General features: G+C 40.7%; 2 protein-coding genes across 2 annotated transcripts; one reads left to right on the forward strand and one right to left on the reverse strand.

Moving 5' to 3' along the window:
• The first annotated feature begins 952 nt into the window (after positions 1–952).
• efhb (EF-hand domain family, member B) lies at positions 953–10,005 on the forward strand. Its single transcript, XM_034211491.1, has 13 exons — positions 953–1,162; positions 1,300–1,359; positions 2,881–3,024; positions 3,373–3,514; positions 4,366–4,476; positions 4,607–4,736; positions 6,181–6,261; positions 6,356–6,423; positions 6,556–6,707; positions 7,064–7,271; positions 7,940–8,164; positions 8,761–8,942; positions 9,291–10,005. The coding sequence occupies exons 1-13, from the start codon at positions 1,094–1,096 to the stop codon at positions 9,435–9,437; spliced, it is 1,719 nt and encodes a 572-aa protein (XP_034067382.1). The 5' UTR covers positions 953–1,093; the 3' UTR covers positions 9,438–10,005.
• Positions 10,006–12,351: 2,346 nt separating this feature from the next.
• On the reverse strand, positions 12,352–16,819 carry si:dkey-82o10.4 (uncharacterized protein LOC797793 homolog). Its single transcript, XM_034211315.1, has 5 exons — positions 16,274–16,819; positions 15,864–15,935; positions 15,506–15,632; positions 14,836–14,980; positions 12,352–12,844 (listed from the first exon to the last, which is right to left on the reverse strand). Exons 1-5 carry the CDS (start codon positions 16,694–16,696, stop codon positions 12,760–12,762), a joined length of 852 nt encoding a protein of 283 aa, XP_034067206.1. The 5' UTR covers positions 16,697–16,819; the 3' UTR covers positions 12,352–12,759.
• Between the last annotated feature and the right edge of the window lie 1,152 nt (positions 16,820–17,971).

Consider the following 17,971-nt stretch of genomic DNA (forward strand, 5'->3'; position numbering starts at 1 on the left):
GATTCAAAACAATTATTTTTTCAGTTTCAAATCTTGTTTTTTCAGGTTTCACATTGCCTTTCACCTTCAGATCGTTTTTCGCTTTCAGATCGTTTTTTTTCGCTTTCAGATTTTTGACGCTGATGTTGCTTGGGGGGGCGGGGCTTAGCAAAGAGTAGTTTGGCTTCCTGAGTGACAGGCATGTTGCCTTCATGGATGTTAGGTAGCGCGAGAAATATAACTCAATACTTTCTATACACAATACTCCCGTGATTGGTGGTAAACTGATACCAGCGTCAAAGTTCGTTAAGCGAGCAGTTGAGCATCGTAGTAGCAAAAATCAAGGTATAAGAGCAATAAACTGTGCTTCAGTTTTGTTTACCACCAATCACGGGAGTATTGTGTATAGAAAGTGTTGAGTTATATTTTTCGCGCTACCTAACATCCATGAAGGCAACATGACAGAGGGAGGCCTGTCACTCAGGAAGCCAAACTACTCTTTGCTAAGCCCCGCCCCCCCAAGCAACATCAGGGCCAAAAGTCTGAAAGCGAAAAAAAAGATCTGAAAGTGAAAAGCAATGTGAAACCTGAAAAAACAAGATTTGAAACTGAAAAAATAATTGTTTTCAATCTGAAAACGAAAAATCTGCAACTGAAAAAAATAAGGATTCAAATATCAAAATATGTATAAAAGTGAAATCTGAAAATAAATATTTTATTCAAAAAAATTGCTGAAAATAATATTCAACCTGAAAATAATATTCAACCTGAAAAATTATTTCAAATACTTATTTTTATTTTAAATACATCATTGTATTTTTCAAAGATCAGGATAAAAACTTGAACTTTCAAATACATTGTATTTTTTTGAATGATCAAAACTTATGACCCTGAAATAGCTCCATACGTTACCCTTTATCAGTGTTTTTAATTGAATTGTCTGGTGTTGCTTAGTAACGCCAAAACAGGTGCACTATTCCTCAGTGCCTGACTGCAGAATGTGGGGTAACGTTAACTTGCTTAACTAGGAAGTTGAATACAGTTTGGTTCTAGGTCGAGAAGGAAAAATACTACAATTGAATTGGTTGCTGCTGTATGTAAATTGGAGTGAAACATGACTGACGGAAATACCTCTCACCAACCGAAATATAACGTCAGAGACACATGTCCAAACATACCAACGGTAAGTCGATTTTAAGATGCTAGCTAATTTTGCGTTAGCTTACTCCTGTGATAAATGCAAACGTGCGCAGTAGCTAATTTAAACGTTGCTTTGGTTGTTCCTGTACACTGACTACTATGTGTTCCTTTTGAAACCAGGCCGGGAAACGTATACCTGAAGGAGACAGGGCTAAATCCTGTATGCAAGAAGCGACAAGGGTACGTTTTATTTTTGGGTTTGCATTTGTGTGTTTAGCATTTTCTTTGTGGTGGTATAAGCATGGACTGTATGGGGTGCAACGTTTGCGTTTTGGCACAATTGAAGATATAAAAATAGTAAGGTAAGGTGGCAAACAGATTTTTTATATTTTGAATTTACATCTGCACTTCTTTGTCTAATATGCAGGGGTGCACATAACTTTTTTGCCCTGGTTCTCAAAGGAGCACCTGGAGATGTTGCTTGGTGCTCATCCTTAAAATGAAATAAACCGTAACTTTTGAGGGGTCTTGACTTTATTTGCCAGACACACAGCACTGAACACACAGAGGTGCACACAGAACACACATGCAGAGGTGAACACAAGACAACATTAGCACGACCAGTAATCCTACAAGCTGTCATCACTACCCTCCTGACTGTTCTCCTCACTGTCTTCCTCTCTGTCAGACATGGTAGCTGATGATGTAGGCCTACTTCTTCCTCTCTGGTTGAGTCTGCGATTAGATGCTTGCATCCACAAGTCAACAGCTGGTTATGGGTCGAAAGTCTCTGTTGTCATCTTAGACAAGTGGATGTAATCAAATAAGTATGTGAACATAACCAATAACCTACCATAGCCAATAACAAATGAATGTAACTTATTTTATTTGTGTTGTTCATTCATATCTTATTTTACCTTAACATTTATTTATTTATGCATTTTTTTTTGTATCTCTCCAGTTTTAAAGGATATTTTTGGTTACTGTCTTATACATTGGAATGATTTCAAACCTGTTTATCCCAATAATTATAAAGGAGTGCCTTGGAAATATGTGTTTACATAAATTGTGACCAAACCGTTTGAACTTAGACTAAGAGTCCTTACCTCACTGAGCTGTAGTATCAGCCTCTCAGTCTGACTGGAGAGGACTCTCCCTCCACATTATTGTAGAAACATCTTCTTCTTATATCCGTTAGAGCAGCTAGCACGGCACCGGATTCTAATAACAACAGCGCTGGTACCGGTGCACCCTCCCTCTCACTCGCATTTTGTCTGTGAGCTGCGGGCGCCAGATAAGCCAACATCCCCCATTTTCATCACTTACAGCGCCCATCGTACAGGGCAAATGAAAGGTGTAACCGGGGTGAAAAGGGTGTTACATTTACTTAATTATGAATATTGTTACATCAAGGCCGAAAATTAGGATGAGACCCAACGGTCAAAATGTTTTCTTCCCTCCCAGAACTGCCAGCGCAGCACCTCCCCAGATCTGGCGCCCTAGGCGAACATCTAGCCAGTGCTACGGGCCGGCCCTGAGTTCATATCATGGTTCATATGCAACTCGCAAATATCATTCTCTCTCTTCTCTCCTCTATTTTCTCTTTTCCCTTCTCTCTCTCCCTCTCTCAATGTTGGTACGCAAATGCGCTTTGTTTCAAATGACCCGGTGCTCTTTTTTTGGCGGAGGTGCGCATGCGCACCTGCGCACCAGTTATGTGCAGCCCTGCTAATATGCCATGTCAACATTTTTCCTTTCCAGCCCCCTACCCCACCAGTGGTAAGGAAGTTCTGCAGCAGCACCCATCCAGAACCAGGAGCTGTCAGAGTGCACCAAGGAAAGGCAAATGATCCAGATGTTGCCAGTACCCTTGTTCATGGCATCAGCACCAAAACTTCCCTCACTGTAAGTACCACACACAAGCAAACTCACTTTTTATTGGGTAAAAGTGGCAAAAAGAAGGGTTTTTATCATAGACTGTATAAAGGTTTCTACTTTTCACCCAACATTTGGTGGGCTGTTTAGGTCAATAGCCCTCAAAACTAACAGTGTGTTATTACTTAATGCCTCATTCAAAGTCTGTAAAATAAAAATAAAAAGTAGCTTATGGATCAAGTTAGGAAAAGAAGATCACTGTCAGTTTTACTGTTCAGTATTTATTTTGGCACAAGCTGACTTTACATAAAATTCTTAGCATCCAACACAACCAAAACACAGATCTAACCTTCTTTTTTTTCTACCTGATTCCAACAGGGCAGCAGTGTGCTTTATCCTCCTCAAAAGACCATGTTCCAGCAAAAATTACAAGAGCTCAGTGAAGCAGTGTACACCTCCAGTAAAGCCCCAGTAGGCAGGACTACAGACAAAACTACATATGGTGTGAAAACAATTAGAGGTATGTGAATCAACCAGACTATATTTTAATTGTCTGTTAACTGCAAAAGTCAACCATGTTCTTGCGTCACTATTTCTATTAAATGACCAGATTTAATTAGTTTTATGAATAATTATAGTTAGAGTGGGAAGGATGAGTCTTCTTTTTTTTTGTCTTATCATCATCATCATTTAAAAGAGACTCTTGGTCCATTATTACAAGATATACAACACTCAAATATAAATTAAAAAAGGCAGTTATACCAATGTTTCCACAGAGGTGACTGGTATCGTACAGCACTGAAACACGGATTTGACAGCAGCATAATGACAGAGTTATGAGAAACACTCAATCGACAGATGAATTTGTCCTCCCTCACCCCTCCTCGACTCCTCCGTGTGCATTTCAGCTATTGGGATGTCCTTCAAAATGGCGTGTCTTAAACGATTTCCGGGTCAAGTCCCGGAGGAGGGGAAGAGAGGAGTCGAGGAGGGGTATTGGGATGAGGCTCAAGAGAATTTTCTAGCCAACATGTTGGCTTGTATATATAAGACACGCCACTGTCTATACATGTCATCATCATCAGCCATTTCATCTGTGATGATGTGTCCCAGATACTTAGTGTTACAGCAAACAGACAGCACCTGTCCTGATAGATGGAATGTTGGAAAACAAAGGTTCTTATCCCCTTTTGCTCTGCAGATCATTACAGCGCTCTTCTTAGCATTGTATTTAACATCAAATTTGACTCCGTAATCAGAACAAACATTTAGCAACTGTTGAAAACCAGCACTGCTAGGAGAAACAATTGCCAGATCATCGGCATACATAAGATGGTTTACAATCACAATCTTACATCACTTTGTTCCCAGGGTTGGATATGCATGAGATTATTAACCCTTCGAAGACAGCAGAGGAGTTGGAGAGGGAAGCTCAGGAGGGACATGAGTCTTACATTCGTAGCCACAACGCCTATTTTGTTGGTAAGACGAAAGGAAAAACAATAATTAGGTGCATAAGGCCTTTATTGTCACTACCTAAATTAAAACTATTTGTGCATTTTGTTGCTGATTTTGAAATGTGATGTCACAATAAAATTACAATTCTCTCCAGGTGAGAGGATTGATAGAAAGTATGACATGGGTCACTACAGTAAAGACAGCAGGTTTGGGATCCCCACACCTCATTTCACTGACGGACGTATTATTGGCAAAACTCTCCACTGGCTGGGGGAGACTAAGAAGTAAGTACTGAAATAAGTGGGCACAGGTGTTTAGTGGATGATTTCCATGATACTAGCTATTGATTCGTATACCTAACTTAAAGAAAATGAATTGTACACAACGATGCAATTCAATCAATTTGTCAATAAACATATTCATACATTGATAAAGTGTGTTGTTTAAATCATGTGCCAATACTGTGTCAATATTGGGGGCTCGTCGTCGTGAGTCAGAGAAACAGATGGAGCCAGATGACAGTGCACCGGTCCAGCAAGGGGCGACAGCAGACAAAACTCCTGAGCAACTGGAGGAATTGACAAACATGGTGAAGTCTCTTGTCTGTTTCAATACATCCAGAGATCAGCAATGGGAGAAAGAGTCTGTGCACCAAGAGCAGAGATGGAGGAACATGCACCTAGAGTTTAAAAAAAATACAAGGCCAGGTGACAGAATTAAAAGAAGAATCGGAAAACAGAACTGAGCGCCGTCGCCATGATGAGGAGGATTATGATGATGAGGACGACGGGGAGGAGACAACACAGGACACCAGGTGCACACAATTACCCGGCCTGAAGCAGTCAGTCCATAGTGACGAAGTTACCTTCGTCACATTTCCTTCCCCCTCTCCCCAGGAAGCACAGTGTTCTTTGCAACCTCCTTTTCGCTCCAATCCTTGGGTTTCTCCTCGGCTGGGACCCGTTTCTCTTCGTCACGACGGCGTTCCCGCTCCTCGATCTCCTATTGACGAGCGCGCTGTTTTTGTTCCTGCTCCTCGAGTTTGCGCAGACGCTCCTGGTACTCCCGATCCTCCTCCTCTCGCTGCTCATGTTCAATGCGTTCAGCCCTCTCAAAGTAGTCAATCTTTTTCTCCTGGTTCTTCAGGCGCTCCTGGAGTTCCCTCTTCTCCTTCTCCAGCTGCTCTACCTGCTTGTCTCTCGTCTCCTGCTGCTTGTTTCTTGTCTCCTGCTGCCTCAACAGCCGTGGCCCCCTGGTCCGTTCCAGGCATAGCCACCCCCAGCCGCGGTTCCTCTCTTTGGTCCCTCTTCTTTCCTCTCAAAATGTTCACCTCCTTACTTGGTCAAATCCCACTTCTGACACCAATTGTGAAGCTGACCGTTGAGCGGCCCAGACCAAGCAAGGAGGCAGAGGCAGAACGTCCAAAAATATAACCCGACGTGGGCATTTATTAAAATCCTGGGTACAAAGTTCACAGCCTCAATCTTGCTGTTCTCCTTCCACCCATCCTGCAGCCACAAAGATCTCAAAAACACTACCAGCCTCCCAACAGACAGGGAAACAGAGCCTAAATACACACACTAATCAGCACAACAAGACACAGGTGAGGGGGGGAGGAGACAACACAGGACACCAGGTGCACACAATTACCCGGCCTGAAGCAGTCAGTCCATAGTGACGAAGTTACCTTCGTCACACTGACCTTGCATTTATGTTATTGTGCCATAGGTTTTACAATCCAGAACCTGTGTGGAAGAGATCTGGAAACAGGGAAACGATGCTGCCACAAACTGGCAAAACTAAGAATTTGTAAGTTTCTGTCTCACTACTATTGACCAATGTTTTGACTATCCTTTACTAACTAATGTTGAACTTTATCCTCGCTGTAAAACTATATTTTCAGGAGAGGAATTACCTTAAATCTTCCACCAGATCACACCTTTGGAAATCTCTTGCAGCCTGATGAATTTGGTAGAGTCTATGAATCTTTCCCGGGTTATATATTTGAAAACCAGCAGATGTAATGTTTCCTGAAGAACAATTCATAAACTGGAGCTTTTGTGTTAAAGTCAACAAATAACATTTTGTCTGCTTCATGCACAGATGTTGGAGTTCTGCTCCACTCCACAGTGCCAGATGAATACATTAGAGACCGAGACAGACAGCGCATGGTCGGCGCATTGCAATACGACCTGAAGAAAGTCAATTTCCAAAACTTCTCCTCCCTGCTGCAAGCGTTCAGACATTATGACAAGGTATGATTTCATACTTCTGACCATTCAACTTATCACATTTAGAGCAACTTAAAAAAATACAGTGACACTGTTAAAGGTGTACAAATTCGACAAAGTCTTTTAATATCAAAGAGTTATCAATTTAATTACGAAAATCACAGGTGTTATAATTAATTAAAATGTTTCACTTAGGCCTTTCGGCAGTGAATACCTCAGTTTTGACATGTCAAAATGTCTCTGGTTTGAGTTAAGGCTAGGGATATGACCCTGTTGTTTGGACGTGTGATAAAGTAACAATGCTACTACCTATCTTATCTTGGTCTCACTCTTGTCAAACATCCTGTAGTTGTAGCCTTTTCGTTCATGTACTTCTCCAGGCAGGCAAGGGAATGATTGACAAAGAGGACCTGCAGGCAGTGTGCCATCAGTTCCAGCTACATGTGAGCAGACAGGTTCTGGATGCCCTCATGGACTACTGCGACACAGACAAGGACGGACTAATCAACTTCCTGGAGTTTTCCAACTTCCTCAACTGGAAGGACAAGATACCCATCAACCGTCGAGAGCAATGCATTATCACAAATGGTCAGCAAAATGCACTGTAACGTATAGATGTATTTACTAAGATGCTATCCAGTCAAGGTAGCCAACAACATATCCTTTCCTAGAACCGCTCTGCTTCACCTGAACATTTTACTGCAATCATTTCCCATGCACAGTTCTAAGGCACTGAATTAAAAAAGCAGTTAGGATATTTCAGACTACAAAAACTATAACGTGAGAATGTGGAAGTAAAATACTTATAAACCTAAGTTTTCAAGTCATAGAAGTAAAAGTGAACCAGTTAGGCTATCAGTATTTTGAATAAGGATGCGATGCGAGGTGCAATAATTAGGACTGCCACCTCTCAGAATGAGGGTTTCAGATTCAAAACTGCTAGCTGGCTTGGGCCCTTCTGTGTGTTCTCCTTGTATTGGCGTGGGTTTCCTCTGGGTTCTCCAGATTCCTCCCACAATTTAAAGACATGCAGCTCAGGTTAATTGTTGATTCTAAATTTTCCGTAGGTGTAAATATGAGTGTGTATGTTATCTGTCTCACCCCTCCTTCGCCCAATGTCTGCTGGGATTGGCTCCAGCCCCCATGCAACCCTGAATAGGATAAGCGGTTACAGTTAATGGATTAATGGATGATGCAGAGGTTACATGTGGAGGCTCATTTTCTAAATCGTTTCCTATTTAATTTGTCTCCCGCAGAGTGTCAGACCAGCACCCTTCCAGCTGACATGGAGAGGAAGCCTTTGTCAGAGTCGGAACAGCTTCCTGCCTCGCGGGCCCTCGTTAAGCCTGAGGACCTGGAGCCCTTTAAGCCAGGCTGCTCACTGAAGACCCTCAGGACCCTCAGGAGACTCAAGGCCGCCCCAGACCACTTCATGACTTCCTCCAACCTTATCGGGTCTGTCAGGGATCCATGCACATCAAGTAAGTCAGAAATAGAGATGTGTGGTGAACGATAGCTAGAGGAGCATACGCATTATCACACAGTGCTACATGTGGGATGTGGACTGAAGAACATAAAAGACAAAATGGCTGTAGTAACTAACAGTATAATACTAACAGTATTTGAGTCTATTGATACCCAGCAGGTGAGAATTGTGGATAACAACAAAACATATTCAAGACCAAAATGTGCTTAGTATAGATGAGGTGAAACAACCAAGAACTGCAATAAGCAGATTCTCTCCCTTACATGCAGATATTTTCAACAAGCATGACCCAATGAATTTGCATTTGTGTAGGATATAAATATTGTAAGTTAACTTATTAAATGTATTCTTGTATATGTAAAGTCTCACCACATTATATCGTCGTACTGTCTAATAACAGTCATACTCCTATTAACTTGAAATTACTTAAGTGTTTTCTGGTTCACTCATGCATTTATTTTATTGCTAAAAATACTTGTTTGATGACATTTGTATTAATATGCAACGGTTTTACAAGCGCAAAAAATTACTTATTCATATTTTCCCATATCCTCATAAACCATACTCATCATGTGGTCTCTCTTTACAAAGACAGCCGCACCTATGGGGTCCCGTCTGTGCGAGCCGACCTTCCAGCGCCACGCATAAAGAGATTCAGTGACAACAACGACTACGGTGATTCATCCACAGCTGGAGATCTTCTGCATCCATCAGTCCATGCCCTTCAGGGTGTTCACGAGAAACACTTCTTCTTACCTCGCACCAAGAAGGAGGTAGGCACTATACTGTACTTAAAAATAAACTGTGAGTAAAGCGTGTGATGGACTCCAAGGAAAAGCCCCAATGCAATCCATGTCGTGGCAAATTGCTTTTTCTAGGCCTACAAAAACAAAAAACAAAATAAATAATTATAGTGTTATTTATATGTGATTGTGGTCCAATGGTTTATACTAAGATTGGTCATTATTTATCTGCAGTGTGGCAGTGTAGTTATATAATCTAAAATTACAATGAAAAACAAAAATACATAAATCTTTCAGGTATAACTTGTACTGTATATATAATTTCTTTAGTAAAATAAAAGGTTTTTAATGGCAATTCTGACATCCCCCTCGTCACAGATTGCAGAGATCTTCAGGAATGTGGGTGTTGATGTGTCCGAGGAGACGTTCGAGGAAGCCTGGAAGCTAGCGTCCATGAAGCATCAAGACGGGGAGGTTTGTGTTGAGGTTTTCCGTAACACACTCAAGGAAATAAAAGCAATATAATACTCTAGCTTACCAGCAGTCTTTCCTCATCGCTAACATGTGTTTGATGCAGTTTAACATACAGCTTTCAGTCAATAATGCATCATTGAGCATATTCTACACCCATAAATAAACGTATACCCCTCAGGAATATGGGTGGGTTCAAAGTACAAACCATTCTAATAACAATAAGGTTCATATTTTCAACCCCAAAACATTACACTGTAATGATGATTAAAGTTAAAGTCCACTCCTTGTTTTGAAATCACAGATTGTGTTGAAGTCTTTACTTGTTTGATTTAAACTGTCTTTGTTTCGGCCTGAATTGTAGTAGAGGTTTCCTGTCAAATACATTAAAAAGATTCAAACACATGACACTGTATGGCATAAAACAGTTCTTATAATGTAAACACACCAATGCTTAAGAAACAATCTAATCAAAAATATGTGAATTGTTTTTAATTTATTTCTGATTTAATTGCTTTAATCTTGCTTCATAACAAATCAACAAGGCATTTTTCTGGCTGTCCAAGAATTCACAAGTCATTTCACAAAGTATTTAATAACATTACAAATTCAGAGATAAACATGTCAGCAAACAAAAGAAATGTTTTCCTATTACATGTCTGTTTATTGAGAATCAGTGTCTCAATTAAAGTGAAAAATAGAATTTCATGCAAAGAAACGTCTCATTTGTCATGTCAACATTTCATCTTTTCTTAGTTGGAAGTAAAAAAAAGCATTCTTTTGTTGGTATACCTAAGCGGCTGTGACACGGTGGTAATCTTTAATTCATTGCTCTGGACTTAACAATATATACTGGGTAAATAATGAGAGGTAGGTTATCATTTTTTTTCTATCAGAGTATTAGTTTCAATTTTCAGGCTTGTAATTATATTAATCAGCCATAAAATGTGAGTCTGATAGAGATAGCACAATGAATTGATGGCGTCTTGGAGCTGAGACACATGCAGACATTCAAACAGACACACACACACTTTCAAAGAGATACAAGGAATTGTTTGCAATCTGTTTCGCTAACCAGATTAATGAATCAGGTTGGCAGGCAGCCTAGACTGATGCACATGTCTGAAGATTACAAAACAGTCAAATAACTAATAAAAAACCATTAGCTTTTTGTATATTCATCACTTGTTTTTGTTTTCTCGTTAATTTCCATTAAACTGAGTGATGCACAGGCGAGGTAAATTGTTTAATGTGCTCTCACCATATCCATGAGCATATTGACATGTGTTAAGCTAACCGCACTCATTTAATCTCATTATGACTCTGGGAGATGCTCCACTGGAACCAAAAAACCCCCACGCAAACTTCCACAGACCACATATTACTATGCAGGAGAATTAGAATAATCCTCTGCGTATTTCATTATGCATGAATTAACAGCCGCTAATGACAGAATCGTCTCTGTTTGTCAGATATGTTGTCAACATAAATAATATTGCAGCAAGCTTTAACAAAATGGGATGACACGCAGCATTCACAAACCTGTCAGACGTGATGGTTTTGACAATTGACATATTTCTGGCAATGGCCGTGGGCCCAGACACAGGCTGCCTTTGAGTTGGACATTTTCTGGGAGAATTTGTCACTCCTGCTTGCAGCGATGCAGTACAACAATTTAACTTGGTGTATGTTTTGATCTCTTGTCGATCCTTAAAGGAGTTGCTGGAACAGTCAACAGGCTCGCCAAAAAACATGAACCAGGACATACGCCTCCTCCTGTTTTCTATGCAAATGGTATCATTTAGTTAACCGATGCTTATTAACACAACGTATCACAACACTAATGTATTACATTTTAATTAAGTTTACATAACATGTACCATATGTTCTCTGTAACATACACTAGCAGCTAACATAATACCCCTAACTTTCTGAAAGTCCATAACCTTCAAAGCATTTCACGGCCCTTTTTATTTAATTTGTTGCTGTACAGCGTTGTAAACATTTCAGTTTTTTTCCAGGTTGACGAAATCCTATACGGTAGCTTTGCATGTTGTGTGTGGTACCGCATGCTACTTGATTTGAAATATTATATAATGCAAAGTGTGGTGCTGTTTGTCACTTATTAAATACTCATAACCCAGGGGGAGTTTACATAGTGAAACACAATATATAGACCAGTTTAACACCCCAATAGTTCAAACCGGAGAGACGTGATGTAAGAATTACATATGTATTGTTTACACGTCATATGAATGAAATGATTGCCATGATAATACAACAGGAGAATGTAATGGTGTTTGGCGATGAGGCCCCGGTTTGCAGGATAATCATTCAGGAGGGAAAGCACCGCTCCGATGAAATCCCCGGGGTCTAGACACTGGTGGTGGTGATGAGTAGGTGAGACCGGTCTGAAGGAGGAAGGTTTAGCTTTGTCCTGAAGGAGACAGGAGGCGAGAGGGGTGGAGGAGGGTTGCGTGTGATCATCTGCAATGACAACTGACAGGGAGGAAGAGCAGGCATTTAAGGCATTTAGCATGTGCAGCGATTGGCTGCTGAGGGGTGACGCCCTCGTATTTAATGAGGGGGGAAGGGAGCCATAGAGTGACGTGTGAGTGACTCGAGTTAGGTCTTCCTTATTGAACTTGCGCTAAAGCTTTCATTTGTTGTACACTTGCTTAGTTTACCAAGCTAAGTTGAATTGTGACTTGTGGTCAAGGCATTACTCCCGTGTAAAATAAAGGGTGAATGGTCTGGTGTAAAAAGTGGAGTGGAAAACGTGTTCTCAGTTGTCATGGAGATGGCTCAGTTGTGATCGTGTGACCACATTAAGTATTTAGCTTGAGTCTTGCAAAGTAAATGGTCACTTATGTCACATGACCAAAGTCCCAAACTTAATTTAGGTCATGAGGAAACTCTATTCACGGAGGAAGGCTGAGCAATATGGAAACAAAAGTGTTACATGGAGCTGGAGTAAGGTTTTTATTTATTTGGCAATACATTCAAAAGCAATTTTTTCAACCAAACGCATTTAAAAGCCCAGGAAAATCATCCATCCCTTCATATACTTATTCAAAACTGCAGCTGATTTATGGAGTTGTATAGAAGTCCAAGGACTATGACCTTTCATTTTTTCTTATTGTGGTAAATCACTTGAGGTGGGCATTAAAGGCATCTGAAGGTCTGAGGACGATGTTCAAGTAGTAAGGTGGACTCATCTGTACAGTTTGGAGGTCTTCAGCTGTCTGAACAGCTTCACTGTTACGGCCCTGGGTCCCGTGATCCTGATTCACAGTTCTTCAATCTGCTGCTAGATACATTCAGCCATCACTTCTTCCCTGATAACTGACAAATGTCCTTGCCACTTTAATTTGCATCACTCCGCCAGTTTCCAGTGCCAATGCCAAATGGTTGTGACCTTCCAGTCAGGATAGGCTCTCTTTGTCAGCTCTCGTTTGAATCTGGAAGTAAAGGGGAAGACATCTTTAACATGATCTCTGACTGGTTAAAATCAGATACTGGAAATTCAGAAGAGCATCCTAAACTCAGTGTCAGTAGTGTAAACAGTATTGAAGTAATACACAGATTTACACACCTACTCCGTTTAGACCAACTGTTTCGAATACTCAACGTTTCCCAAAGCATTTTGAAGCCAATCATCGCCAACATTTTAATAAGAGTACAGATTACTAGCACATGGCACTTGTTTACAACTTCTGGACCTCATTTAACATTAACAAAAAAAAATTATTTTTTATTTTGATATACTTTATTAATCCCCGTGGGGAAATTGTTTCTCTGCATTTGACCCATCCTAGTGTAGGAGCAGTGCGCTGCCATTTTGAACGGCGCCCGGGGAGCAGTGTAGGCAACGGTGCCTTGCTCAGGGACACCTCGGTAGCACTTGGTCTTGCCGGGACTTGAAGTGGTGACCTTCCAGTTGCCAAGCCAAGTCCCTATCGACTTCGCCACCACCGCCAAATGAGGGGGAAATACTACAATTGTTTCAAAATAGTCCCTGAATCATAACAAAGCATACAAACGGCAGGTCTTTAAACCATCTAAGTTTCAACTCAAACTAAGTTCTAGTCTCACCTAGAAACAATGAGGTAAGGATCCTGAAAATAGCTTCCTTATCCTGCCGAACGGTCTGTTTGCTAGCCTTTGGGATAACATTTGAAGTGTAACAGGCTTTCTCAGAGGGGATTTCAAGACCTGAAACAGTAGGAAAGAGAATCTGGCTAACTAGATAGGTGGGCATTAGGCAAAATAGCTACACTAAGTGGTCCAGCAACTAACAGGATTACTGATGGAAATGGAAAGAGGCTTTGACTGAAATTATTTCGCTTTCCTGCTACACTGGCAAATCATATCAGTGGTTCTTTAGACTAGAAGAAGAACAACTAAAGTAATGCAGAAACAGAATGGTAAAATGTTCACAAGTTGTTACTTTTTGCCCATGGCTTCATCAAGACATGACTTTTCAGTAAAGAGCCACAATAATGCTTGCATGATATTTGGCACCTTGAGTGAGAGACGTAGCAGTGGCACTTTATTGAGTTTATTAAACATCAAGGAGTGTTTTTGTTCTCTCGTATAAGATCCTATTTCCCAATGTCAGACAATGCTCAAGCATGGAAAAAGACAAGACATTGTGACAGGACTTTTGTTTGCTCACATGCGGTATGTGTAGCATTTTGCTGGATATTTAGAATCTAATTTATTCAGTTGGTTGAATAGGAAAAAAAAAGAGGGACACAGCTGGTCTGATTTATTATTGTGCTTGTTCGAGATTTACTTTTTTGGAACTCCTTTCCTCAGTTGAGCTTCACAGGCGGCCTGGGTGTCTGTTAATATTTGGACAGTATGCCATGATGCCTCACTGTGAACTTACAGAAGTATTACAGTGAATACAGATAGGATCATAGGATTACCTCTGGCCTGGCTTTTATTTACTTTTCTTCCCATCAGTGCTTCTATTAATATTTTTCTTTCTTTAAAGTGTCTTGGCAGCATTTCTCCAGTGAAATAAATATATCACTTTCACCTTTTCCCCAAGTGAGGCAATACATATTAGATAAGACTCTCATCCACCCACACATGACACTTTGGAACATTTCTCCAAAATGATCCTTTCTACATACATATGAACAATATTTACTTCGCTACCATCAGCTCTGTGGCTCCGTTACCCACCCAACAAAAACAGACAAGCCATATGGAAGGCTTGCAGGTAACTTTGAGGGCTTGCCAACATAGTAATTAAGTCTCTAAGTAAATATTTGTACTTTCTTAAGTTGTGAGAGATTTGGCACCCAACATCTGAGCAAATTATTGATCTAAAAGAGTTGGCATGAAATAGATTTGAACATGTCAAAGCTGAATGACAGGAGATTTGATTGCAAGTAATACTTATATGGGCGTCTGTGCAGACGATAAGCTGAGCGCTTACTCATAGACTGCTGTCACTATTCTCTTCTGTGGTTCGCCATCTTCACTAGAGGACACTTTGAAGATCTTTGTACTCTCGGGGTCATCCGGGCCTTCATATGTTGACATATGCCAAAACCTCATGACGATGAAGCAGTATGTTCTACCTGTAGGAAACAGACCAGACAGCAGATCACTTTGCAATACAGATGGTAGGAATCACTTCCCTTTAAAGGCATCAAGTATTTAAAGCAGTATACTTCACGATCACACCTGAAAACTGGCATTTATGTCCACAATTTCTAGTCAACCCTCTGATAGTTGTTTATTTTATTTTTTTAAACGAGCAAACTTTAGTAATGCAATCTGAATGGGTGCAAGAAGGTTCATATAAGCATAGTGTGAAACAAAATGGATAACACTGGTGAAAACAAATGACAAAAAGAGGTTGAACTGAATAGAGAATGATGCTCCCAGTCTGAAACTTAGATCATGAGCCCATGACACCGGAAAGCATAGACAGTTTTATTACTTTTTGATGAATAGAAATATAGTCTGACTTGGCAGTAGAGCAGTTCAAGGCCACACTGATGGAATACATATTGCAACTCAGGTGTCCTGAAGTCCCTTTTGTCATTGAGTGTTCTCAACCTGTGTGTGTAACGTAGGAACACTGATCGCACCAAACTCACCATCTTCATCGAAAACCACGGACACGTCTTCCGGGATCATAAATATAATGTCATCCATTGCGATGGCTAGCTTCTGTCTCTGAGCATCAGTGAGAGACTTGCACCTCGCTTTCACATGATCTATTGTCTGAAATGACAATAGATCATTAAAAAAAGAAAAAGAACAATAGGTATGATTAATCCACAATCACAAACTTCATTGTTGGACTCTTTGTGATGGATTTTGACCTACATGTATGAAGGCTATATTATTCTATACTGTACTTTCCATTGTACATGGGTTGTTTTTACAACATTATTTGATTATATTTTCAGTTAGTATGTGTGTTCATGTACAGTATGGTGCATGACTTGTTACCTCATTTGACACAATTCCCACTAGCGTGTGGTAGCTGCCCCTGGACATCATGTCGGAGACGTGGACCAAAGCCTGGGATGGGTGAGGGACAACAAGGTGATCTATCTGCCTGCATCATTGTCGATGTCATAGTTATTTTTAATGCAATCATGTACTGTCTGCAGTACTGCAAGTTGAAAGGCTTGTATTTGTCTTTAACTCGGTTATAGTTGGAAGACAACATATGTCTGCTTGTCAAACTTTTTTTATTTCATTTTTCCTTATCTGCAGATGGAGTTTGTCCAGATGCAATTTAATTATAGAGGTTTTAATTTCAATTTCTCAATTTGTATTATTTTATTTAGACCTGAAGAGTCAATGTTTATACTGGTGCAGTATTAGGAAGTAGAAGACCTACCATCAGTAGTTACCTGCTTTACTCCACTTTCGAACTCCTCAGAGTCTACGTCTAAGTCAAATTGCAGATAGATGAGACACATAACAACTTTGCACCGGATCCATGTGATCGGGTCCGGGTTGCCGACCACGGAGACACCGGGGTGATCACCGGGGAGACCGGCGGGGCTCCCCTGCTGCCAGTCGGCTCCCTGTGAGCTGAACGGTCGGTGTGACTGTCCGGCGAACACGAACCTCCGCCTAGACAGTCTCCGGACTGGTGCTGCGAGCATCCCGGTGAAAGAACGCTGTGGACAGACACACACCCCCGCCCACTGCCCGTGCTCTACCGGCCTCTCGCTGCAGGTCAGGCTCTTCTTCCAGGCGCAGACCCTGAGAGAGCGCGCCGCGAGGCCGCCGAGCTCCCGACAAGCCGCGAGGCTGCTGATCCGCTGCATCACAGCGAGGAGCAGGCAGCGTTACCGGTGGGCTTTAACCACGGACCGGGGCTGATACAGCCTCCATCACCATAGTTTGCTACGGTCACCTTATGCAACTCACCCCATACTTTACCCATAATCCTTCTCGTCTTCACCGCATTTGCACATATAACTGCTGCCTTCAGGAACTGTTGGAAATGCAGAAACTATATTATATTAGATTTTTCTGTTCCACCTAGACTTCTCAGAATGACAGTAGTGTTTCTTTCTTTGACTTTTTCCGCTTATATTTTGTAATATTTAGTTCATTTTTATATATATTTTATTTTATATTGACTTACACACTTTTGCTGCTCATTGTCATGCAGGGTGCAACATTAACTATTTTTGAACAGGCCAATGGCTAGTGAATGATAACATTCTGCCAGCCACTCATTATATTACCATTGCTTTGTTGGCTGGTGAGTGAAGCAACTCTACTAGCTACTTGCATATTGTACCTACATGTATATGGTTAATTGTGATGATTGTGTTCACTCTTGTCATGCTATACCACCATTTATCAATCTTTTTTTTTTTTTCAGGGACAATGAACATTGATGAACATCATTGTTGTCACATTTCTACTATTGTCCCTTCCCCTTATGTTGAATTGGCCATTAAATATAAAATAAAACACACAACGTATACAATTCAAATGAAAGGAAGCAAAACATGAACATCTGAACAGGATGAAAAGCTTAAAGGAGTAAGCCAAGCATCATGCGAAGAAGGGCATGTAGAAAGCAGGCAATTATTACAAATCATTGTTAAGCCGACAATCAGCACCAACAGTTATTTCCTTCGGAATAGTACAAAAGTTCTTGATTGAAAAAATCTAAATTAGGGGAGGGCAGAAAATGGAAGTATGGAGGCTTAATGTTGAAATGCACATTAGGTATTTCACATTATGCAAGCAAACACAGATATGTTTAGTATGTGGGGGCTGTCAGCTCTGACAGGATGACTCATGCTACAACATATGACTAACCAATGACAACAAAGCCATGCAAAACATTTGTAAAGCACATAGACTAACTACATACTCATACCTTACTTTATGTGCTCACTTGTTTGCAGTTAAATCAGTTACACAATTCATGTGTAGTCTCTGTTCATTCTGCTGCAGCATAAAATGAAGTCAAACAAAAGCCTTCAAAGGACAATATTTGTTCTGATTAAGTCTTTCTCTCTTTATGATTGAGTACGTCGAAACTTACGAGGAGCATTTTAAAGCAGCAAAGTGCCTTTCCT

The sequence above is a fragment of the Gymnodraco acuticeps genome, unplaced genomic scaffold (assembly GCF_902827175.1).
Source record: "Gymnodraco acuticeps unplaced genomic scaffold, fGymAcu1.1, whole genome shotgun sequence".
NCBI lineage: Eukaryota > Metazoa > Chordata > Actinopteri > Perciformes > Bathydraconidae > Gymnodraco > Gymnodraco acuticeps.

What these genes read in the sequence shown, in the direction of transcription:
- efhb (XM_034211491.1), top strand. Translation starts at nt 1,094, where the DNA reads ATGACTGACGGAAATACCTCTCACCAACCGAAATATAACGTCAGAGAC. An exon ending in ACTGGCAAAACTAAGAATTT is followed by an intron (nt 6,262 to 6,355) that starts GTAAGTTTCTGT and finishes CTATATTTTCAG; the next exon opens with GAGAGGAATTACCTTAAATC. An exon ending in CGTTCAGACATTATGACAAG is followed by an intron (nt 6,708 to 7,063) that starts GTATGATTTCAT and finishes GTACTTCTCCAG; the next exon opens with GCAGGCAAGGGAATGATTGA.
- si:dkey-82o10.4 (XM_034211315.1), bottom strand. Translation starts at nt 16,696, where the DNA reads ATGCAGCGGATCAGCAGCCTCGCGGCTTGTCGGGAGCTCGGCGGCCTC. An exon ending in TCGAAAGTGGAGTAAAGCAG is followed by an intron (nt 15,936 to 16,273) that starts GTAACTACTGAT and finishes CACCCATCCCAG; the next exon opens with GCTTTGGTCCACGTCTCCGA. An exon ending in ATAGTGACAGCAGTCTATGA is followed by an intron (nt 12,845 to 14,835) that starts GTAAGCGCTCAG and finishes CTTTACTTCCAG; the next exon opens with ATTCAAACGAGAGCTGACAA.